General features: G+C 50.9%; 1 protein-coding gene across 1 annotated transcript in view; it reads left to right on the plus strand.

Annotated features, from left to right (window-relative positions):
- The first annotated feature begins 443 nt into the window (after nucleotides 1-443).
- The window catches only part of LOC144736934 (putative E3 ubiquitin-protein ligase HERC4), a 34,729-nt gene continuing 9,621 nt past the window's right edge, over nucleotides 444-25,551 (plus strand). The window contains exons 1-19 of the mRNA XM_078619629.1: nucleotides 444-1,148; nucleotides 5,489-5,746; nucleotides 7,053-7,158; nucleotides 8,393-8,518; nucleotides 9,479-9,567; nucleotides 10,521-10,739; nucleotides 12,191-12,282; nucleotides 12,812-12,960; nucleotides 13,308-13,444; nucleotides 14,299-14,369; nucleotides 15,722-15,831; nucleotides 16,834-16,896; nucleotides 18,705-18,789; nucleotides 19,763-19,943; nucleotides 20,926-21,077; nucleotides 23,015-23,149; nucleotides 24,172-24,264; nucleotides 24,696-24,854; nucleotides 25,235-25,402. Of these exons, the coding sequence (XP_078475755.1) occupies nucleotides 1,112-1,148; nucleotides 5,489-5,746; nucleotides 7,053-7,158; nucleotides 8,393-8,518; nucleotides 9,479-9,567; nucleotides 10,521-10,739; nucleotides 12,191-12,282; nucleotides 12,812-12,960; nucleotides 13,308-13,444; nucleotides 14,299-14,369; nucleotides 15,722-15,831; nucleotides 16,834-16,896; nucleotides 18,705-18,789; nucleotides 19,763-19,943; nucleotides 20,926-21,077; nucleotides 23,015-23,149; nucleotides 24,172-24,264; nucleotides 24,696-24,854; nucleotides 25,235-25,402 (2,430 nt within the window). The 5' untranslated portion in view covers nucleotides 444-1,111. The remainder of the gene's footprint in view (nucleotides 1,149-5,488; nucleotides 5,747-7,052; nucleotides 7,159-8,392; nucleotides 8,519-9,478; nucleotides 9,568-10,520; nucleotides 10,740-12,190; nucleotides 12,283-12,811; nucleotides 12,961-13,307; nucleotides 13,445-14,298; nucleotides 14,370-15,721; nucleotides 15,832-16,833; nucleotides 16,897-18,704; nucleotides 18,790-19,762; nucleotides 19,944-20,925; nucleotides 21,078-23,014; nucleotides 23,150-24,171; nucleotides 24,265-24,695; nucleotides 24,855-25,234; nucleotides 25,403-25,551) is intronic.

Here is a 25,551-nt window from a genome sequence, read left to right on the forward strand (position 1 = left end):
GTGGTGGCTTTTGACTAAAAAATTTGCAGCAAAACGAAAAAGTGCGGAAAGCAGCACGTGGAGAGAGACGCTGAAAGGCAGGGAGAGGAGCACGTGGAGGAGAGGACACGCTCAGGGTAGAGACATCACCACCACCACCACCTTCACATTGATCATCACCCAGCAGTGGATAGACCACGGTGGTGGTGATGACGAGAAGTGACGCTGCTACTTGGTGCACCGCGTCACTGTGTTGACGGGAAGTGACGTTGCTACCTGGCGTACCGCGTTAATGTGTTAACAGGAAGTGACGTTGCTACCTGGCGTGTCGCGTCACTGTGTTGACGGGAAGTGACGTTGCTACCTGGCGTACCGCGTTAATGTGTTAACAGGAAGTGACGTTGCTACCTGGCGTACTGCGTCACTGTGTTGACAGGAAGCGACGCTACTACCTGGTGCACCGCGTCACTGTGTTGACGGGAAGTGACGTCAGCCCCGCGGCGCGGGTTCCCCGAAACGGAGCTCGCGGGGCAGCGTCTGGGTGTGACAGAGACACTCACAGAGACTCACACAGATACACACACAGAGACACACACAGAGAGACTCGGAGACACACAGAGACTCAGACAGAGACTCTCCCAGAGAGACTCGGAGACACACAGAGACTCTCCCAGAGAGACACACACACAGATACACACACAGAGACTCACACAGAGAGACACACAGAGACTCACACAGAGAGACTCTCCCAGAAAGACACACACACAGATACACACACAGAGACTCACACAGAGAGACTCGGAGACACAGATACACACACAGAGACTCACACAGAGACTCAGAGACACACAGAGACTCAGAGACAGACACAGAGACACTCACAGAGACTCAGAGACTCACACAGAGACACACACAGAGAGACACAGAGACTCACACAGAGAGACACAGAGACTCAGAGACTCACAAAGACACAGACTCAGAGACACAGAGACTCAGAGACAGAGAGACACACACACAGGCTTACACAGAGACTCACACAGAGACACGGAGACTCGGAGACTCACACAGAGACTCACACAGAGACACACACAGAGACTCTCACAGAGACTCGGCAGGACCAGAGCGGGGAAGTATGGACGCCGCGTGCGGGGCGACAGCGTCCACGCACGGTGAGTAGTTGTGTACTGTAGTTGTGTACTATAGTTGTGTACTGTAGTTGTGTACTGTAGTTGTAGACAGTAGTTGTAGACTGTAGTTGTAGACTGTAGTTGTGTACTGTAGTTGTAGACTGTAGTTATAGACTAGTTGTGTACTGTAGTTGTGTACTGTAGTTGTAGACTAGTTGTGTGCTATAGTTGTGTACTGTAGTTGTAGACTGTAGTTGTATACTGTAGTTGTAGACTGTAGTTATGTACTGTAGTTGTAGACTGTAGTTGTGTACTGTAGTTGTGTACTGTAGTTGTGTGCTGTAGTTGTGTACTGTAGTTGTAGACTGTAGTTGTAGACTAGTTGTGTACTGTAGTTGTGTGCTGTAGTTGTAGACTGTAGTTGTGTACTGTAGTTGTGTACTGTAGTTGTGTGCTGTAGTTGTAGACTGTAGTTGTAGACTGTAGTTGTGTACTGTAGTTGTGTGCTGTAGTTGTAGACTGTAGTTGTGTACTGTAGTTGTGTGCTGTAGTTGTAGACTGTAGTTGTAGACTAGTTGTGTACTGTAGTTGTAGACTAGTTGTGTGCTATAGTTGTGTACTGTAGTTGTAGACTGTAGTTGTGTACTGTAGTTGTGTGCTGTAGTTGTGTACTGTGGTTGTAGACTGTAGTTGTGTACTGTAGTTGTAGACTGTAGTTGTAGACTGTAGTTGTGTGCTGTAGTTGTAGACTGTAGTTGTGTACTGTAGTTGTAGACTGTAGTTGTGTACTGTAGTTGTAGACTGTAGTTGTAGACTGTAGTTGTGTGCTGTAGTTGTAGACTGTAGTTGTAGACTAGTTGTGTACTGTAGTTGTAGACTGTAGTTGTGTACTGTAGTTGTAGACTGTAGTTGTAGACTAGTTGTGTACTGTAGTTGTAGACTGTAGTTGTGTACTGTAGTTGTGTACTGTAGTTGTGTGCTGTAGTTGTGTACTGTGGTTGTAGACTGTAGTTGTGTACTGTAGTTGTAGACTGTAGTTGTAGACTGTAGTTGTGTGCTGTAGTTGTAGACTGTAGTTGTGTGCTGTAGTTGTAGACTGTAGTTGTAGACTAGTTGTGTACTGTAGTTGTAGACTGTAGTTGTGTACTGTAGTTGTAGACTGTAGTTGTAGACTGTAGTTGTGTACTGTAGTTGTAGACTGTAGTTGTGTACTGTAGTTGTAGACTGTAGTTGTAGACTGTAGTTGTGTACTGTAGTTGTAGACTGTAGTTGTGTACTGTAGTTGTAGACTGTAGTTGTAGACTAGTTGTGTACTGTAGTTGTAGACTCGTTGTGTGCTATAGTTGTGTACTGTAGTTGTGTGCTGTATTTGGTGTTTTACGACTTAAAACCTCGACGAGGCCACCGCACATCTTCGTGTTGTTGTTGCTGCTGCTAACATTTTACTTAAAACTTTCGTGACTGCTGGAATTCATATTCTTGGTTCTTTCGGTAAAGTCACGTAGATAGAAAATACAAAATAATAAAGTAAAAAAAGGAAAATAATTTTTTGACTTTAAATAATCTTTTTTTCCATTTATTTTTTATTAAATTGTATTCTTTTTATTTTCTATCTCCGTGACTTTACCGAAAGAACCAAGAATATGAGTTGCTGCTGCTGTTAAAAGACTCTCACCCCCTCGTTTCGATGGGTTAAATACCAGAACTTTTAATTGAAAATACAAGAATTGGTTTTACACTTTTCTGGTATTGAAACAGGATGTGTCAAGATGTGAAAACACCACAACAGAAACCTTTTGCATGGAATCATGGCTGTATTTACCACACGGTACTTGTTGTGAACATGCAAACAAAGAACACCCTCTGGTAGTATAAGATGATGTATTGTCTCTGGAGCTGATTGGTCCACGCCAGAGACAGCTTTCTTTAGAGCCTAGTCTCACTAACAGTGTTTATTGCCAGAAGGGGTAAAACCCATTCTTATATTTTGATACTGGGAATAAAGTTCCCATGATGTAGCTGCTCACCCCGAGCTCTCAATGTCCTGATAGGTGGCATTGTCTTTGTGCTGTTTGACTTTTGGCATCCTCTGGTCTGACACTGTTAGTGAGACTAGGCTCTAAAGAAAGCTGTCTCTGGTGTGGACCAATCGGTTTCAAAGACAACGCATTTATTTTGATTTAAAGCTTTCGTGACTGCAGGGATTCATCTTCTTGGTTCTTTCGGTAAAGTCGTCACGTAGCAGTGAAAGAAGAAAGTATCATTATTTATTTATCATTATTATTTTATAATAATAGTAAAAAAATCTTGTTCTTTTATAATAATAATAAAATAATACAAATAGAAAACTATAAAATTATCACGACGTTTCGACTGCAACACAAGCAATAATCATCAGGTGTGAAATCCACAGCAATACAAAGATTTAACACCTGATGACGATTGCTTGTGTTGCAGTCGAAACGTCGTGAGAATTTTATTGTTTTATATTTTTTTAATTGTATTATTTCCCTTCTACGTGACTTTACCGAAATAACCAAGACAATGCATAGATTATCAGAGCATTTTTGTTTGCATTTTCACCACAAGCTCCATTGTGAGGTTAAGGCAGCAACTTGATTCCTTCCAAGAGGTATCTATTTGGTGTTTGAACATCTGAACACACCACCTGTTTTATTACCAGAGGAGGATAACACACAACCTGTTAGTATTTCATTTGATTCCATTTGTTATTGCTCTCACATCTTTTTGACTTTAGAAGGAGAGAGTGTCGGGAAGGAGGAGGGGGTGCTGTTCAGCCACCCCCATCCCGGAGGAATCCTTGAAAGTTTTTCCGGCACGTGAAAAGGCCCCGGCGTTTGTTGCCAGCCGCATGCTAGTCGCTGCGGGGATGGTGGGGCTGAGTCAGACGTTGCAATCGGGTACCCGATACCCGTACCCTACCCGATACCCGTACCCTACCCGATACCCGTACCCTACCCGATACCCGTACCCTACCCGATACCCGGCTACCCGTACCCGGCCGGGTATGGTTACGGGTACCCGTTTGCGACCCTGGTGCGGCCGGGTACGGGTACGGGTAGGCCGTGAGTCACTGGTGAGTAACCGTTTGTCACTCATTTCGGGTAGGGTACGGGTACGGGTAGGGAACGGGTACCCGTACCCGGCTGGGTACGGGTACGGGTACCCATTTGCGACCCTGGTGCGGCCGGGTACGGGTAAGGAATCAAAACCCGTTTGCGACCTCTGGGCTGAGTGGTGTACAAAGTCGAAAGTCGCCGCCGGACCTTTCGCACGTCCAGTTTATTGGGCCAATTGCTGACGTGGCTAGGCGATGTTATCTCCCTCGTCTGGTACGCAAGAAGTGGTGGGTTCGATCCCGACTCTGACGGAGTTTGCGTGTCTCTCTCTCTCTCGCTCTGCGGTGGTCCGGTTTTTCCCCTCCGCATTTAGAATCGACGTCAGCACGCGTTTCAGAGTTTTTTGACTACTGCTGTACATGTCCACGTGGTGATCATGAGCCACTTTCGTTGAGCTATCATTTGTGTGGTCAGGTCACTTTTGAAACTGAGCTATACACAAACCTGTCAACCCCTTACCAGTGCCCTACCTTATTACAGACCAATTCAGACCTCATTGGTCACCCCGTGCCCCTTATACATCTCAACGTGCATCCTACAAAGTCCCATCACAAGCGAGAAACACAAACACATAGACAAACGTTTAAATGTTTTTTCCGTATTGAAACGGCTGTACGCCGTATGGACCTGAAAACTCAATTTCCCTGAACTGGGTGAACCATATGGGTTGGCAGGTATGCACATAGCTTTTAAAATAAAATAAAAACTTGGAGTGATGATGGTGTGGGCCAGTGGTAGGAGGACACCGTGGTTGGCACAACAATGCTGCCTCTTCTTCTTCTTCTGGTGTACACTCGGTCTCCTGTGAGGTTATCAATCGCAGGGGCAAGAGAGTCGATGATGTACACCATTGTTTGGTTACCGTCTACGAAGGCACATCGTGGACCACAATACAATAATGTCCGTGTGTACGCACGTTGAACTTCCTTGGCACCGTACGTAGCCAACGGTGCCAATCGGAAGTGCTACTATAAAACTCGGAGGTACTACTATAGCGATAGTAACGCTTGATAACGATAATAATTCTTCTAATCCACCACTCAAGACAATGCATTCACATGGAGCTCTCCCTGTTGCGGTATTGGGAGATATTCTCCTCCCCACGATGTACGCACATACGTGTGTACGTACGCTGAACTTCTTTCGCACCGTACGTAGCCAACCGTGCCAATCGGCGGTGCGGGAACGACGAGACGTGCCCCGGTTTGTCCAATGTCTCACCTTTTACTTCGCGTCTTACAGAGCGCGGGGGGATGGCGATCCCCCCTACCCCCAACGCGACATCCCTCCCGGCTTCGGGCGAGCGGCCTCCACGTCTCCCGTCCCTCGTCTGCTGGCGGCTGGACGAGGCCTCGGTGGCGCGCGCCACGCCGCTCTTTGGGGTCTCCGCGGGCGGAGGCCGCGTGACGGCGGTGGCGTGCAGCGGCGCCCGGCGCTTGATCGTCCTGGCGGAGGACGGAACGGCGCAGGAGTGCGGCGCGAGCGGAGACGGCTTTCAAGGTGTGGGGGGGGGGGGGGGCGACGAGACGCGCACGCTGAAGACAAAGATCCCCCGTGTGGCCTTTAACAGACCGTCAGGGCAAGCGCTGTTAGCGAGCACCTACGAAGGCCGGCAACGGCACACGAGGGGGTGGATCGCCAGCACCACGCACGGCCGCCTTTGTCTCCCCAGTGGCGATGTTTTACAGACCGCACCGGGTACTCATTTGAGGCCGAGTCGACCTAGGGGGAGGCCCAGGAGCGGTTCAGATAATCGTCACCGGTGTTGGCCGAGAGCGGGAATCGAACTCGGGGTCGCCGGGTTCGTAGCGCAACGTAGCGCAACGTAGCGCTAACCGCTACTCCACCGCTCCCCACGCTCGCACGCACGCACGCACGCACGCACATACACACACGGACATGCGGCCCCCCCTCCCCGGCCCCCCCGGGGGGGGAGGCCTAGCCGACCGCAAGGCCGCGGGGCGGCGCCGGTCGCCAGGCGACGGCGGTCGCCGGCCATCTCCTAACGATCTCTAACGAGGGTAAAACTTTGCTCGCCGCGCTCTCCGCTCGTCTTTGAGGTTCGTGGCTCGTCGCCGGCGCTTCGTCGTGCCGCGTTGTTTTTAATCGTTGCCAACATTGTTTGACTCGACTGGGAGAATTTAGAAGGGGCTGCTGAGTTGTTGAGCATGGTGGGAGGGGGGTGGGGGCGTTGTGGGGGCAGTGCTGAGCCCCCTCTGGCTCCGGATCATCTTTACGGCTTCCCCCACGAGATCCGCTTGCACGCTCGGTTCTCCAACAGAATCAGAAACGTGATCTTTATTTATCCTCCAGAAATCCGATGAGCAATGAAGCTCTTTTTCACAGATATCCAGTAGGAGATTAGCACCGCGGAGCGAGCGTTCCATTACGGAGTCTTTGTCTGTAAGAGGTTTTTTTGGGTTAGATTGCGTAAATATAAATGTGTCGTTAAACCCACCACCACCCGACACAATTAGTAAGGTTTGTCATGTTTACAGAACGTGCCAATTCTTTGTCTTCGTCCGATCACGTGACGTGCCGCCGATGAGATAGTCGGGGTGGGCGAACGGAGGTGCTGACGTACAGGAGAGCGAACGCTTCCTCTGAGAATCAACATTCGTCTCCTCTTCGCGAAGGGAGGGCGGGGGGGGGCAGGCGGCGGTGGTGCACTTGATCGCGATCCGCGGGGCGCAACCCGCCGCCTCGCCCGTCACGCTGGCGCTAACCGTTCCCATTCCTCACGCGACACGGTCCCCCCCTCTGCCCGCCTCCCACCTTGTCCCACCCTCTGCCGCTGCGTGTGCAGCTGTGCCCGCGAAGCGGCTGACGCAGGTGAGCTGCGGGGAGCATCACGCGGTGGCGCTCACTGGCGACGGGCAGCCGCTCACGTGGGGCGGCAGGGACGCGCCCAGGTGAGTGGCACGGGGGGCGCCGCTCGCGGTGAGATGGGGCAGCCCGAGCTCGGCGGAGAGTCGCTGCGGTGGCCAGGAGATGTTGACTACCTCGCCTGGTACGCAGGAGGTCGTGGGTTCAATCCCGACCCTGACGCCTGCTGTATTGGAGTTTGCCGTGTCTCTCTTTCTCATCATCATCACGGTGGCTAGGAGATGTTGACTACCTCGCCTGGTATGCAAGAGGTCGTGGGTTCGATCTCGACCCTGACGCCTGCTGCTGTATATTTGGAGTTTGCGTGTCTCTCCCTCTCCCCGTTGTGGTCGCGGGTTTTTCCCTTCGCATTTAAAATCAAAATCACGCATTTAAGAGTATTTGCCTGCTGTAAATTCCCACGTGATGATAAGCCACAGCATTGAGCTATCATTTGTGATAGCCAGGTCGCTTCTGAAAAAGAGCTACATAGCTCGGTGGGGCCTTACCTGGTAAAACAAAAATAGTTTAGTTTTAGTTCGATAATGACTGTTCCCACCACCAGACACTGACTGTTTCCACTCGTCCATTCTGCGTTCACCCACCACACTGCAGGTCACAACAACAACACTCGCTCACCCACTCGCCCACTCACTCACCACAATTCCCTATCCCATCGTTGTCTCTTTTACCCCAAGCTCCCACAACAACAATAATTCATTCAGGAAACAGAATATCACTCGCCACTCATTGTAAGCCGTGGTCCGGGAATCGAACTCAGGTCAGCGGGTTCATATGCTAATCACCGTGCCACTAGTCTCCCAAACTCCCGTGTGTTTGAAAAAATGTACCTATTAAATATCAAATCGCTTTTACATTATCTATGGACACGTGATGTAGCTGCTCACACCGAGCTATGAATGCTCTGATACGTGCATTGTCGTTGCGCTGCACGCATTTTGGCGTTCTCTGGTCTGACCCTGGTGAGACTAGGCCATAAAGATGGCTGTCTCCGGTGCAGGCTAATCCGTTTCAAAGACAATGCATAGATTAATGAATTATCAGAACATGTTTTGTTTGCATGCTCACCATGAATACCACATTTGGTTAATGCAGACTTGATTCCTTGAAAAAGGATTCTATTTGGTTTTTGAACATCTTAACACACCACCCGGGTAAAACCTATTCTTATTTTTCATATTGTCAATAATTATTCAAGCATGAAATCGGCAATGAAAGTGTCACGTTGCGATTTTTTTGTGCCGAAATCTCTTCCCGCAGAGCGACCGTGGATTTGCAACCGGCGCCCAAGCAGCAGAGAAACAGATCGGGGAAGAAAAACCAAAGGAAGCCGGTGGTGGCGCAGACGGCGGCGGCAGGAGACGCCCGGAGCGTCTCCGCTCCCAGGCCAGTGCTGGTCCACTCGAGGCCGGAGGTTCTCATCCCGTGGGGGGCCACGCAGGGCAGCGTCATTGTTTCGAACGGAGATTTGCGACCAAGTTATTCGTCAGCGGAGTGTTTTTAATGTGCACGTTTGAACTTCTTTCGCGCCGTACGTAGCCAACCACGCGAATCGTAGGTGCGTCTCGGGCGATGCAACAGTCCGTCTCAGCTCATGCGTACGAGCTGATTTCATTGCGTGTGTTATTCCTTGGCTACGTAGGGTGCGCAAGAAATTCAACATACGTACAGAGATGGCGACGGCTTGCATAGGCCATCATCTGTCGCACCGTACGTAGCCAACCGCGTGCTAATTGGAGGTGCGGAGGAAGGGGAACACACTATAGGTCTCTGTGGGTCTTTATGTGAGTCTGTGTCTGTATGCATGTTGAACTTCTTTCGTACCGTACATAGCCAACCGTGCGAATCGGAGGTGCGGGGGGAAGGACAACAAACTAAACACAAAAAGCAGCTCTAAAGAAATGAGCTTTCAATCTGGATGATGATTTAAAATGTGCATAGCTCCGAGTGGCTTCCTAATAACGGAAGGAAGAGCGTTCCAGACGGCCGCAGAAGCACGTTTTAGAGCATTTGGTTGCTGCTATAAATGTCCACGTGATGCTGATGATGATGAGAGAACTATACAGCTCAGTGGGGCCTTACCTGGTAAAATAAAAAAAATATCTTCTTGGTTCTTTCGGTAAAGTCACGTAGAATGGATTATTTTATTATTTCCATTCTACGTGACTTTACCGAAAGAACCAAGAAGATGAATCCCTGCAATCACGAAAGCTTTAAATCTAAATTAAAAAAAAGTTCAGTTTTAGTTTATTAAAACGATCGCGCCGAAACCAAATGCATTCAATAAAACCGTTGTTGATTTTACGCAAATTAAAGTTGGCGGTGATGGGCGCGTGCGGTTCACAGGCCGGTGAACATCGTAGTGGACGCATTCCGGAGGGTGCCGGTGGTGCAGGTCTCGTGCGGAGCCCACCACACCCTCGCTCTCTCCAGCGGTACGCCACCGTTCAATCCTCGCATCTCCCTCGATCCCCCCCCCACCATGTATAGCAGCTGATATACAAGTAAACAAATACACACACTTTGTGATGCACCGCACAGTTTTAGATTTTTTACGTCCAGAGGCGCAGGAAGCCACAGATCCGCACCTCCGATTAGCACGGTTGGTTACGTACGGTGCGACAAAGAAGTTCACTACCCATAGACCAACACTACCCATAGACTAACACTACCCATAGACTAACACTACCCATAGACTAACACTACCCATAGACTAACACTACCCATAGACTCAACACTACCCATAGACTAACACTACCCATAGACTCAACACTGCCATTAGACTAACACTACCCATAGACTAACACTACCCATAGACCAACACTACCCATAGACTAACACTACCCATAGACCAACACTACCCATAGACTCAACACTGCACCTCCGATGAACTTACGTACGTACTACCCATAAGAGTTTTTTGGGTTAGATGGCGTAAATATAAATGTGTCGTTAAACCCGCCACCACCCAACGCAGCCAATTAGTAAGGTTCGTCAAGCAAAACGTGCCAATTCGTTACGAGGTATGGTGGTGCGGTGCGGTGGCATCGTGTACGAACTTTGAATTGTACGTACCCAACCGTGCTAATCGGAGGTGCGTGCGAAGCACAACAAACTAAATGCAACAACAACAAGCAGCAGTTCTAAAGAAATTAGATTTCAATGTAGATGATTTAAAAGTTCACGGTGGCTTCTTAACATTGGAAGGAAGAGCATTCCAGACGGCCGCGCGGTGCGGCTGTGCGGATGGTGCCGGCGTGGCGGTGACGTCCTCCCGCTTGGTGATTTTCACCGCGCGTGGTGTTTGCGCTTGGTGTTTCTCAGCGAGCGTGGTGTTTGCGCTTGGTGTTTCTCAGCGAGCGTGGTGTTTGCGCTTGGTGTTTCTCAGCGAGCGTGGTGTTTGCGTGGGGGACGAACGACCGCGGGCAGCTGGGCCTGGGCGCCGCGATCCCGCGGAGCGACCCGCTGGCCGTGGGGGCCCTGTGCGGGATGCCCGTGAGGGCCCTGGCGGCCGGCGCCGCGCACAGCCTGGCCGTGACGCTCACCGGCGGCGTCTTCGTCTGGGGCGCCAACGATCACCGCCAGCTGGGCCTCGACCGTCTGCAAGGTTCCTCGCTCAACGTTTTTGTTTCCCTCTTTCAACTTCTCTTCATCCGACTGCTACGACTGCGTGGGGTTTTTTTCTTCTTTTTTTCTTCTTTTTACTTGTTATTTTCAAAATTATTTCTTCCGTTTTCCTTCTGTTTTCCTTCCTTATTTCGTCTTTTTCCTTATTTTTTTCTTCCTTCTTTCTTTTTATTATATTTTCCTTCCCTTTTCCTTTCTTCTTTTTTTCTCTACTTCCCCCCCCCCTCCCTCCTCCCCCCGTTGCGCTGCGTCGAGTTTCAAGTAAAATCCGTTTAACCGAGTGAGGACTCGCCAACTGACCGGCTCGTGTCTTCGGAACAGCGTGCCGCACGTTGTTTGCGTTATTCGGCACGGACTCAGTGCCGAGGAGAAGCTCCCACCCCACCCCCGTGCACCTGGAGAGGAACGTCAGGACGGAAGTTTTATCTCGTTCCACGAATCTTTCCCGCTCCGTTAGAGAAATATGTAGTGATGCCATCATCGGCATCGTTGTCAGCCATGGTCAGTCCGCTGCTGGATGAATCCTCCCCAAGCCGCCACCATCCTGCGCGAGACTCCTGACGCGACGATCCACCCAGCGCCACCACGCAAACTGATTTCGTCGCTCCGTCTGCACGCCGGACGTCCGCGTGGAAGCGTTACGCTCCTTGGCAGCCCCCTTACGTGTTTATCTTTGACCGCCGTCGCCCCATCGTCCCTCCTGGCCGTGGCAAAGCCCTTCCCAAGCACCGCGCGCTCTCATAAACGTTTGGACGACTGACCTTCGTGCATTTTTCGTTCTACGTGTTCACAGAAACTGAACTTTTACATGTTACTTATTGATTTTAAACTAAACTCTTTTTATTTTACCGGGTAAGGCCCACTGAGCTGTATAGCTCTTTTTCAGAAGCGACCTGGCCACAAATGATAGCCCAACGAAGTGGCTTATCACCACGTGGAAATGTATAGCAGCCAAATACTCTAAACGCGTGATGTTGATTCTAAATGTGGAGGGAAAAAAAACGGAGGACCCGGAGAAAAATCTACGTGACCACGGGGAGAGACACACACAAACTCCAAATATACAGCAGCAGGCGTCAGAGCCAAGATTGAACCCATGACCTCCTGTACACCAGGCGAGAGAGTTAACATCTTCTAGCCACCGTAGCACCCCATGTCTTTTGCCTCTTGGTGTAATCCCCAGCTCGCGCCTCTCCCTACGCTTCTTTGTACGCAGGTTGAACGTCTTTCGCACCATACGTAGCCGACCACGCTAATCGGGGGGGTTCTCGGTTTTGCGAGCCACGTTTCTACGTCGTACCACCTGGGAGCACTCGCCGATTAAGCCTCTCTTACTTGAGGCCGCAGGGGCGCGAGAAAAATCTATTTGTTACCAAGACTCAGAGTTCCAGTGGTGACGTAGTTCCTTGCCGGATTTCTTCTCCCACCCAGACGCCTACGAGGTCGTGCGATTGGAGATCCTGCGGGCGCGGCACGTTGTCCACGCGTCCTGCGGTGACCGGCACACGGCGCTGCTGACCAAGGTACCGCCAGGCGAGGGTGGCGAACGATTACCGGCCGTGAAAAACAAGCGGATCGTGGTTTAACACCCAGTCGGCTTTCGCGACCAATATTATCCACAGTAGAGGGTTTTTTCGGGTGAGGTCGCGTCAATATATAAACGTGTCGTTAAACCCGCCACCAACCGACACGGTCAGTTGGTAAGATTTGTCACGTCAACCAAACGTGACAATTCGTTACGAGTACAGCACCACCGGTGTGTTGGAGAGTAAACCCACTACTTTTACAATTACTCTCCAACACACCGGTTTGATGTACCAGTAACGAATTGGCACCTTTTATTCACGTGACAAACCTGACTAATTGGCCGTGTCGGGTGGTAGCGGATTTAACGACACATTTATAGTTTAGAGGAGCGAACCGCGCGGTGGCACGGTGGTGTTACAAGTTGACATCGCGATCGTTATTTCGCTCGGAGTGCCCCGCCAGTTGTGTCGGAGGCTACGCGAGGGGATCGTTGTCCGTGACTACGCCGTGTCCGCTGCGCTACAGGAGGGGACGGTGCTCGTTCTCGGTGGGGCTGCACCTCCTCCTGCTGCAGCTGCAGCTGCAGCTGCTACGACGTCAACCGAACAGCTGGCTCACAGCTCTGTGGTGACGGAGTGTGGCATCAGCGGAATATCACAGATCGCCTGCAGCAGGTATGCAGCGTTTTGGCGCCGATGACGTAGCTGACGTTGGCGGTGTCGGCACCAAGCACGGACGACAATAACAACAACAACACAAAACACTCAACGCATTCATTGATTAATCTGCGGCCCTTAGAAAAAAAAAAATCAAAGTTAATAACAGGCGACGTCTCGGCGCTCTAAGTCGTTTGCCTTACGTTTGCTGCGGTCGCCGCCCCACTGCACTGCTCGTCCCCGTTCACGAGCCGTTTGGCGAACCCTAAGAACCTAAGAATATGAACCCACTCCGTTCGCCCGCCGCCCGTCCGTGGCGAGCCTCCTCTCTGCTGACGACGGCCGCTGCTCCCCGACCGCTGCAGGTTTCACACGGCGGCGCTGAGCGCCGACTCGAGAAGAATCTACTTGCTGGCGACGCCGCAGGGACCCGGCACGCAGGAGGGCGGCACCACGGAGCTGCAGCTGGACGGGGTCTCACCTGGGGGTCCGGCCGGCCCAGGTACGTACGTTGTACGTACGGTGTACGTATGTTGTACGTATGTTGTACGTATGTTGTACGTATGTTGGATGTATGTTGTACGTATGTTGTACGTATGTTGGATGTATGTAAGAGCGGTAGCGTCGCGGTTAGTGCGCCGCGCTACCAACCTGGTGACCCGCGGTCGTTTCCCGCTCGCGGCCACCAACACCACTGACGGATTATCTGAACCGGTCATGGGCCTCCCCTAGGTCGACTCAGCCTCAAATTAGTACCTGGTGCGGTGTGTAAACATCGCCACTGGGGAGACAAAGGCGGCCGGGCGTGGTGCTGGCCACCCAACCCCTCGGGTGCCATGCCGGCCTTCGTAGGTGCTCGCTAACAGCACTTGCCCCAACAGTCTGTTCTGGCTATCGGGGGGATCTTTGTCTTTGTATGTAGTATGTATGTTGAACTTCTTTCGCACCGTACTTAACCAACCATGTAAATCGGAAGTGCGGGGGACGGACAACCAACTAAACACAAAGAGCATTTCTAAACAAATTAGTTTTCAATCGAGATTTAAAAGTGCATACAAAGACACAAAGAGACTCGTGTTTATATCTCTAGGGGTCTACACATCTCTGTGGGTCTCTATAGATCTCTACGGGGTTCTATGTATCTCCAGGGGTCTCTGTGTATCTCCACGGGCCTCAATTTTCCCACTCGTGAAGCAGATGTGGTGCCCATCGGCCGACCGTCGGTGGCGTTCCGGTGACGCGGTTTGACGGTCACGTCACCGCTAACGTGCCCGAGATGGCGAGAGCGTCAAACCCGGGAGGCGCGCGATCGACGCCCCGAGTGAGCGACACTGACGTTGTGAACGTCTCCCGCAGCCGGCGGCATCGTCGTGAGGGACATTTTTGCCGGAGGCAGCCGCGTCTACGCCACCTGCTGCGGCGCAGAGGTGAGCGTTCGCTCCGCGGCACTGCGACTGATGCTGCTGCACGAGACTAATTGCTGCGTCCGCGACTCCGCTCGCCTGCCGAGGAAAGCCTCTCCGTGCTTAGCGGAGAAGGGGGCGGCACGGGGGGGGGGGGGGGGTGGCCTGCCGAGGTTTTTGTAGCGAGGGCCGGTGTTGCTGTCGTGTGCGTCATACCGACAGAACGTACGTGCGTGCGTACAGGCGACCCCCGCACCTACGACCTAATTGGTTCCTGCACGACGCTCGCAAATGGAGCCGTCGTAAGTCCAGCGCCTTAGTTCCCACACGGTGGAAGAGCAGAGCAGTGCCATCAGGCGACGAGTGTGCGCATGGCGTGTCGCCTATATACTACACTATACACTACACTATTATCCACTATATACACTACACTACTATACACTACACTACTATACACTACACTATACACTACACTATACACTATACTATACACTACACTACTACTCTACTATACACTACACTATACACTACTATACACTACTATACACTACACTATACACTACTATACACTACACTATACACTACACTATACACTACTATACACTACACTATACACTACACTATACACTACTATACACTACACTATACACTACACTATACACTACTATACACTACACTATACACTACACTATACACTACTATACACTACACTATACACTACTATACACTACTACTCTACTATACACTACACTATACACTACACTATACACTACACTATACACTACTACTCTACTATACACTACACTATACACTACACTACTACTCTACTATACATTAGACTACGAGTGTGCGCATGACATGCACAAGCGTCGTAAGTCGGGGGTCACCACTATGTTGAACCTCTTCCACACCGTTACGTAGCCAGTCGTGCTAATCGGAGGTGCAGGAAGCGTGGTTCGCTGGCGATTTCTCAGCGTCGGGATGTTTTAGTCCGACGCCATTTTGCGATACGTTGCATAGCTTGCGTGGAAACTCATTCCTTTAGAACTGCTCTCAGCGTTTAGTGATGTCGTCCTTCCCCCCGCACCTCCGATTAGCGTGATTGGCTACGTAACGTTGCCAAAGAAGTTCAACGTACACACAACACATGACCAGTGTAGGCCAAACACATCCCAATGCCGAAAAACGTCCCGCCAGTTTACTCGATCGGGACCGCGCGTGGCAGCAGCATCGCCGCCCTCTGCTGCGAAAGAAGCCGGCGCCGCCGCTCCTCGCCAAAAGAGTCTTGCGGCTCTCCGGGGCAAACGGGCACGAAGGACGGTCGCAATCGGTAACCAATAAAATAACGCCGCCGCATTCTCTTCCTCCTCCTGCAGGAGTCTCGAGTCGACCCAAAGGGCACGCGCGCTCCTGGGATCTGCACCGTGACTCCTGAGTTGCGCGAGAAGTTGACGTCCAAGTCAACTTTGCGTCCTGTGTTTGAGCGGTAAGCAAGAGGGCGCTCGCGCGTGCGAGCGTGGCGATTTGCGTCAACAATCCTGCCCGGCTCTTCCCCAACTAAAACTCTCAGACCGAACGCGATTGTGACTGCTGCCGTTGCTAAAATTTGGTTTCGCGACTTTCCTCCCCCGCCCGCCCGCAATCGATGAGCTCCGTATTTCGGAGCTTCTGCCCGCGGAATTTCTGTGACCCCCTTCGCTCGTGATTGGAGAAGACGCAAAAAACAAACAAAAACAAATCGGTTTATGAGAATTCTTCCCTTATCCGCGACCACCGGGTGAGCCGGAACGACGACAGTGATGGGCGCGTCGACGGGAACGCTCGCAAAGCAACGCTGTCATCCGTTTGGTCGTGCCGGGTGGTGGAGGGTTTCCTAAAGACACAGGTTTGGGGGGGGGGAGGGGCGGGGGGGTTAGGGATCGATCGCGTCAGCGGCCCTGAGCCAGAGGTAGATTACACTGGTCAACACACTTTTTCTGGCATAATGTATTCCAACGGTTTTATAGTAATTTTGGGGTGCTGATTCCAAATCCGGCATCAGTTTTTGTCTATCACATCAGGTTTTTGAGATATCAAATATTGCATTTTCAATAAAAACTGCAGAAGAAAAATATTAAATAAATGTGGATATCTACATACAATGATATTATAAACACACTATACTAAAAATACAGCACCATATTTTAACACTAAAGCAGTCACTGACTCGCAACAACTTGCAATCATAAGTGACAGAGTTAATTTCGGGTAAAATCAATGAAAATGGGGTATGCCGATAGCATAAAATGAGATGTGATAGAGCAAATCTGAGATCAGATTTGGAATCAGCACCCTGAAATTAGTCTAGAACAGCTGCAAAAGTCCAGGCCAGAAAAAAATGTTTTTTTTGTTGACCAGTGTTATGGATCGAGCGTCTGCACGGTCAGCGCTGTCACGGTGCACGCGCCCCCCCGGTATAACTTGGTGCCGTAACTTCATGTGTCGACAGGCAAATCGATGTCATCTTCTCGTCGGCCGCATGCCTCAACGGCAGTTTTCTTCTCTCACAGAGGTAAGGGGCATCAGACCTTGCAATTATTCATTTCTCTAACAGGGAGATGAATTAAAATCTAAACTAAACGATTTAAATTTGACCAGGTAAGGCCCACTGAGCTATACGGTTCTTTTTCAGCAGTGACCTGGCCACAAATGATAGCTCAGCTAAAGTAGCTTATCATCATCATGTGGACATTTATTGCAGCCAAAACGCACACGTTGATTCTAAAGGGAAAAACCGGAGGACCCTGAGAAAAATCGACGCGGCCACGGGCAGAGATAGAATATACAATACGGGTCAGGGGTCAGGGGTCAGGGGTCAGGATCGAACCCATGAATTCCTGGACACCAGGCGAGGGAGTTAACATCTTGCCACCACGGCACCCCTGAGAAGATTACGTATTCAGTGGAGAGATATTTAACGACAGATGAGCAGACAAAAGTTTTGATTTAAAGCTTTCGTGACTGCAGAGATTCATCTTCTTGGTTCTTTCGGTAAAGTCACGTAGAAGGAAAATAATAAAATCATAAAAATAAAACATCATAATATAATCGAAAAGAAAGGTAAGCAGATTATTTAAAAAATAAATACGTAAAATAGATCAAGTGTAAGTACAGTAAAATCTCATTATTTCGGTTTTCGATAATTCATAATTGTGGATAATTCGGCATGGTTGTGCTATTGGCATATATACTGTGTGTCAGTAATTTGCCACGAGCCGAATTGCCGTGCCGAATGGTCCAATTTCAGCAGAGCACGTGGGGCGACGCCGCGCACCACGACCAAAACAACGATTCGGTCTAGTGGCGGCGCGCGTCATGAGCGTTGGTGCAGAACCGTCGCTTTGGACTTGGAGTCCCTCAATAACATTGCACGTAAAATGTAACTAATGATACTCGGGTAAGGATCAAAGTTGCAAATCACATTTGCAAATGTCGTTGTATCCAGCACTAATATTCTGCTTCAGGATATGTTTTGAAGGAAGATTTATTATGTTAAGGAAGGCGACAAGGTTGTGCTGCTCAGCCAATGAAATTCCTACATTTGCTCAGCCAATGAAATTCCTACGGCTACTCAGCCAATGAAATTCTTGAGCTGCTCAGCCAATGAAATTCCTACATTTGCTCAGCCAATGAAATTCCTACAGCTGCTCAGCCAATGAAATTCTTGAGCTGCTCAGCCAATGAAATTCCTACAGCTGCTCAGCCAATGAAATTCTTGAGCTGCTCAGCCAATGAAATTCCTACAGCTGCTCAGCCAATGAAATTCCTACAGCTGCTCAGCCAATGAAATTCCTACATTTGCTCAGCCAATGAAATTCCTACGGCTACTCAGCCAATGAAATTCCTACGGCTGCTCAGCCAATGAAATTCCTGAGCTGCTCAGCCAATGAAATTCCTACATTTGCTCAGCCAATGAAATTCCTCAGCTGCTCAGCCAATGAAATTCCTATGGCTGCTCAGCCAATGAAATTCCTACGGCTGCTCAGCCAATGAAATTCCTACGTCTGCTCAGCCAATGAAATTCCTCAGCTGCTCAGCCAATGAAATTCCTCAGCTGCTCAGCCAATGAAATTCCTCAGCTGCTCAGCCAATGAAATTCCTACATTTGCTCAGCCAATGAAATTCCTACATTTGCTCAGCCAATGAAATTCCTACATTTGCTCAGCCAATGAAATTCCTACAGTTGCTCAGCCAATGAAATCACCGTATCAAACATACCAATGGGGACGGGCGCTATGGGGCAGAGTAACACACTTCAGCGAGTGGGTTGATAATGTAGTTTAATTAATGAACCGTGTCCTTTGTTTTCGATGGTGGCAGACAATCTCCGGATGTCAGCCTGGGACTGAATCTGGAGGAGGCAAAGCAATTTCTGGATAATCTCCACAAACAATTGTCCATTAAGGTAATGATGAAAACATTAAGGTAATGATGAAAACATTAAGGTAATGATGAACACATTAAGGTAATGATGAAAACATTAAGGTAATGATGAACACATTAAGGTAATGATGAACACATTAAGGTAATGATGAACACATTAAGGTAATGATGAACACATTAAGGTAATGATGAACACATTAAGGTATTGATGAAACCATTAAGGTGATGATGAAAACATTAAGGTAATGATGAACACATTAAGGTATTGATGAAACCATTAAGGTGATGATGAAAACATTAAGGTAATGATGAACACATTAAGGTAATGATGAACACATTAAGGTAATGATGAAAACATTAAGGTAATGATGAAAACATTAAGGTAATGATGAACACATTAAGGTATTGATGAAACCATTAAGGTGATGATGAAAACATTAAGGTAATGATGAACACATTAAGGTAATGATGAACACATTAAGGTAATGATGAAAACATTAAGGTAATGATGAAAACATTAAGGTAATGATGAACACATTAAGGTATTGATGAAACCATTGAGGTAATGATGAAAACATTAAGGTATTGATGAAACCATTGAGGTAATGATGAAAACATTAAGGTATTGATGAAACCATTGAGGTGATGATGAAAACATTAAGGTAATGATGAACACATTAAGGTAATGATGAAAACATTAAGGTATTGATGAAACCATTGAGGTAATGATGAAAACATTGAGGTAATGATGAAAACATTAAGGTAGTGATGAATTTGTAAAAGTACGAGAGTCGGCATCGTGAACAGAGACATCGAATACAAACACGGAGGTTGCTTGCCGGCACTGGAGAGACAGAGCCTGCCAAAGCGTGGTGCTGGCCACCCCACTGCCTCGTACGCTGTGTTGGCCTTCGTAGGTGCTGCTCGCTTAACAGCACTTGCCCCTGCAGTCTGTTGAGGCTATATGGGGGATCTTTGCCTGTGCGTTGGACCAGGTGAGCAACCTGCTGTGCGACTTCGTGGTGCCGTCGCTGGAGAGGCTGCGTGCTGACGAGGACTCGCTCAGGGTGCTGGCTCTGCTCCTCCTGTTCCCGGGGACCGCCGACCCTCAGAAGCTCACGGCACCGGTCATCGCCAAAGTCGCGCGGCTGCCCGACCCTCTGCGGAAACTCTTCGGTACGTCGCGCGTTCCGCTCGCGCTGGCCCGGCGGTCCGGCGGTGTCCCGGCCGGCGGTAGCGTCGGCGCGGTTCGCCTGCTCGCTTGTGGAGAGGCGCGGTTCAATTCCGCCGCAGGGGGGGCGGGGGGGGGTCCACGCCGCGTCTCCGTCCGCTCGCGCCTGAGTGCCGCGCAAGGCATCCTGGGATTAATTGGTTGCTCCTTCTCCTGTAATCCAACCCGAGCGACTTGAGTGAGCGAGTGGGTTGGTGAGTGGGTGGGTGAGTGGTTCGGTGAGTGTGAGTGAGTGGGCGGAGTGAGTAGGGGAGCGGTGGTGTAGCGGTTAGCGCTACGCTGCGCTATGAACCTGGCGACCCGGGTTTGATTGCCGCTCCCGGCCAACACCCAGTGACGATTATCTGAACCGGTCCCGGGCCTTCCCTAGGTCGACTCAGCCTTAAACGAGTACCTAGGGAGACAAAGGCGGCCGGGCGTGGTGTTGGCCACCCACCCCCTCGTGTGCCGTGCCGGCCTTCATAGGTGCTCGCTAACAGCACTTGCCCCTACAGTCTGTTAAGGCTACACGGGGGATCTTTGGAGTGAGTAGGTAGTGTAGTGGTTAGCGCGCCGCGCTACAATTCCTGCGACCCGAGTTCGATTTCCGTTCATGACCAACACCATAGGTCGACTCAGCCTCAAATGAGTACCCAATGCGGTTCGTATAATCATCGCCACTGGGGAGACAAAGGCAGTGCCGGCCTTCATAGGTGCGACTCACTGAGAGCACTTGCCCCAGCAGTCTGTTAAGGCTATACGGGGGATCTTTGTGTTTGTGAACGAGCAGATAGGTGGGTGAGTGTGTAAGTATATGGTGAGTGGTCGAGTGAGTGTGTGGGTGAGTAACCTCTCCCTTGCCACGTTACTGTGCTTGCTACCATTGTTTTGTCCGTGCGGCCCCTTGCCAAACCCTTCCTCCTCTCCCCGTGACCGTGCGATGTGCAGAGGAGTGGTTGGCCCATCTGCCCAAACCCGACTTCCTCCGCATATTGAAGGCTTCCACAAATCTCCTGCTGGACGTTTTGAAGAAGCTGGGCAGGGAGGGCGAGATGAAAATGCCACCGGGACTCAAAAGGTTCTTGCAGAGACTGCACGAGGTGAGGGAACATTTGTTTTTCCCAAAATCAAACGACGCGTGCTCACGCGCGCGGTTGTCGCGTATTGGCTCGCGACTACCCGGACGAGGAGTCGGGACGCGCGGCAGTGGCGTGGATCATGCCCAGAGAGCGCGAACGATTCAGAATTGGAATCAAGAATCTTGGACTACGACTGGATGAATGTTATGAGCTTTGAAGCTTTTTCTCAGCTGGGCCGGCCCAGGACACGCTGGCAGGACTATGTCGATTGGCTGGCCCTGGGAACGCCTGGGAATTCCCCAGGAAGAGCTAGAGTCTGTCGCCAGGGAAAGGGAGGTCTGGACCACCACGACTCAACACGCTGCCGCCGCGGCTCTCACCAGGGCAAGCGGACTGAGAAACGAACGAACACACACGGCGATTATATACACCCACCCACACACGGCGATTATATACACCCACCCACACACACATGGCGATTACACACCCACACACACACGGCGATTATATACACCCACACACACACGGCGATTATACACACACACACACATGGCGATTATATACACCCACACACACATGGCGATTATATACACCCACACACACATGGCGATTATATACACCCACACACACACGGCGATTATATACACCCACACACACACGGCGATTATACACACACACACACACATGGCGATTATATACACACACACACACATGGCGATTATATACACACACACACACATGGTGGTTATACACACCCACATACACATGGCGATTATATACACCCACACACACATGGCGATTATACACACACACACACACGGCGATTATATACACCCACATACACATGGCGATTATATACACACACACACACATGGCGATTATATACACCCACACACACATGGCGGTTATATACACCCACACACACACGGCGATTATACACACACACACACACATGGCGATTATATACACACACACACACACACGGCGATTATACACACACACACACATGGCGGTTATATACACCCACACACACGGCGATTATATATGTAGTGGCGACAGGGACGGTCGAGCTTGAGGCGACACCTGTTTATTAACACTTGCGTAGTAGGTACAGTGTATAACTGAAGAGGTCTCTTCACCCGTTTCTTAAGGGTAAGTACTCCCAGGCTAGCTGCCACTTATCCTCACACCCGTCCTCTCAAGGAGACGACCTGACCTGGCCCTGGCTCGGCACAGATCCCGACCACCAGCCACACGAAGCCGGCCCTTAGAAGGACAGCGACCAGAGGAGTTCCAGGGACGAGCTGGCTGGCCTTCGATCTTCACCGGCTCTTCATCTTGACCCGTCCCAACGTCTGCCTCGAGCTCTCTGGCTCTCCGCCTTTTATACCAACTTGCCACCGAGGGGCGGGGCTGTGTGGGATCACAGCCCCCCCCCACAGCCCCCCCCCCCCACAGCCCCCCCCCCCCACAGCCCCCCAGGGTGGTAACCGTTGCAGACGTGAGTGTGGACACCCCTGTGTGACCGTCGGTTTTCCTCCCATAACACCCCTACATATACACACACACACGGCGGTGAGACACACACGGCGGTGAGACACACACACACGGTAGTTAGACACACACGGTAGTTAGACACACACACACACGGCGGTGAGACACACATGGCGGTGAGACACACACGGTAGTTAGACACACACACAGACGGCGGTTACCCCTCCAAGCACTGTCCAGGGTCACACAAACGCCGCCGCACCGCGCACAGAAAGCCACCCAAGATGGTAATCGAACCCGGGTGGGGGGGGGGGCCCTCTTGCTGTGAGGCCACCACCGTGCTGCCGCCAGCCTGCCACCCTGCCACCCTGCCACCCTGCCACCCTGCGCTGTCTGCAGCGCTACAGGCAGCGTCGCTCACAAACTGCCCCCCACCCCCGGTGCTCTCGGTGTGCGGTTTTCAGATCCACAAAAACTCTGCAGAGGCGGTGGAGGATTTGCACGACCCACGGCTGAGTGAGTTCGTCTCCGAGATGGCTGCGACGCCGCTTGCCAATGAGACGCCGAAGTTCTTTAAGCATTTTCTCCAAAAGCAGATGGTAATGAAGGTCGCCCAGGGGTCAGTGCCGCAAGCGTAGTGAGTTGATGGTGTTAGCCCGGTCACCATTGCCTCTCGTAGAGACCCATAGACTCACACAGAGAGCCATAGACTCACATGAGACCCATAGACTCTCATAGAGACCCATAGACTCACACAGAGACCCATAGACTCACACAGAGACCCATAGACTCACACAGAGACCCATAGACTCACACAGAGACCCATAGACTCTCATAGAGACCCATAGACTCACATAGAGACCCATAGACTCGCATGAGACCCATAGACTCACATAGAGACCCATAGACTCACATAGAGACTGAGAGACTCACATAGACTGGTCTCAGCCCAGTTGCTGATGGCCGTACAAAACAGCCATCGAGTCAGGTTTGGGTCTGCGCTCAACTTGACTAAATTTAAATTCCCGAGAACTAAAATATCGGTCAGACTGTCACGGGACGAGCCTTCACTCTCGTGTGCAGATTGGGCAGGTGGCCTCCACCGCGTGTGCAGACCAGAGATCAACAGGTAGGATCCTCGGAGGTAGCTCTGTGAAGCCTGCTTCCGCGGGCCGCGCCACGTTGCCCCGCGAGAGATCGGAGTGGATTCTTCATCTCGTGATGCGCGAGGCCTCTGCGGCCATGCCAGATTTATTTTACTGTTTTACTATTTTCTATTTGACCAGGCAAGGCCCACCGCCGAGCTACGTAGCTCTTTTCCAGAAGCCACCTGCCTATCACAAGGTAGAGAATATGGTAAGCATGTCACTAAATATAAGTAATAAATACATTAAGTATATAAGTCTTGATTTATCAAGATTGGGCAAGGCAGCAAAACCAAGAACAAGACAGTCCCAGACCACACCAAGACACCACCACACAGCAGCAGTCCCTGAATAGAACGGTACATTGACACTGAACTATCGATACACAGGTGAGAATCAATTGATTCCGCTCTGAGGCGTGTGTCACTGTTATTACACAAAACGCGTTTAATTCTGTCCGCTTGGTGTGTCTCTAGGCCCTCCTGAAAGTGTTCGTGATGTTTCCGTTTCTCTTGGACTCGCACGGAAGGATTACGTTGTTTGAGTTGCACGCCGCTTACCAGCTCCAGGTACGACGTCGTTCGCGAGCTTCACCCGTGAGCCGCCCGTTGAGCGGATAACTCGCGAACACAGCGGCAACCTCCGTGTTGAACGACGTTCAAATAACAACCCCCGCTTAACAGAACACGACGACGATGACGACCCCCCCCCATAAAACAATCTACGTGACCACGGGGAGAGAGAGAAAGAAACCACAAACTCCGAATACACAGCAGGCATCAGGGCCGGGATGGAACCCACGACCTCCTGCATGCCAGGGAGGCCGCATGGGAGCCCGCCCCTGGTTCCAGGCCCCGGAGTCCACACTCGGCCTGCGCTACGAGCAGTCTGGCCTCTGGACAGGTCGCGCGCGTCTCTCCCCCACCGGGCACGGCATCGGCGGCGATTGATCTTGACGTGGTTTGCCCCCCCCCCCTTCCCGCCTTCCTGCCTTCTGCAGAATTATTCAAATGTACAAAACGTATGCCTTCTCATGAATGGCATACAACCTCAGAACCGACCCGCTCTGACCCTGCAAATTCGACGCAGCAACCTCCTGGAAGACGCCGTCACACTTCTCAGGGTCCCAATGGGGACCGCCGTGCATCTGCATCTGTTGGTGAGTGACCAGCCGGCGTACCGAGTGTGTGCTGCGCCGTCGCAGCCTTCACCTTGAACATCGCGCTGTTCGTTTGCTCATTTGGGCATATTTGACCTCGATTTTGCGCGATTCTGCCGGTGTCGCGTTGCCACGGGGTGACCCCTGAACCACCGGGTCACCTCTGCTGTGATTGTGTTTTTTGCGTTTAGTTTGTTATCCTTCCTGAAATGGTCGTAAGGCTCATCAGTGTACGTGTGTACGTTGAACTTCTTTCGCACCGTACGGAGCCAGCCGTGCTAATCGGAGGTGCGGGCGGGAGGGGGACGTAAGTACAACAACACTGAACACAACAACAACAACAACAAGCGGTTCTAAATCAATGAGTTTGGGGGCTGCAGATGGTGTTCATTGGGGAGGACGTGGCTGGGCCTGGAGTGAACGCGGAGTTCTTCCTCCTCTTCATGGAGGCGTTGGTGGCGAAGAAGGAGATCGGCTTCCTGACGGACAGGGAGTCGAACCTGCTCTGGTTCTCGGAGGAGGCCATGCAGGAGGTTCGACTTGGACAGGTGTGCGGAGATTCCACCTGCGTCCAAGATGCTGCCGTCTGGGTACCCGCGATGCTTGGGGTGGCAGCAAGCGGGGCGAGAGCAAACAAAGATTCTCCCGTGTAGCCTGAACAGACGGTCGGGGCAAGTGTTGTTAGCCTTATTTGAGG

Source organism: Lampetra planeri, chromosome 63, assembly GCF_965212315.1.
Source record: "Lampetra planeri chromosome 63, kcLamPlan1.2.h2, whole genome shotgun sequence".
Classification (NCBI taxonomy): domain Eukaryota; kingdom Metazoa; phylum Chordata; class Hyperoartia; order Petromyzontiformes; family Petromyzontidae; genus Lampetra; species Lampetra planeri.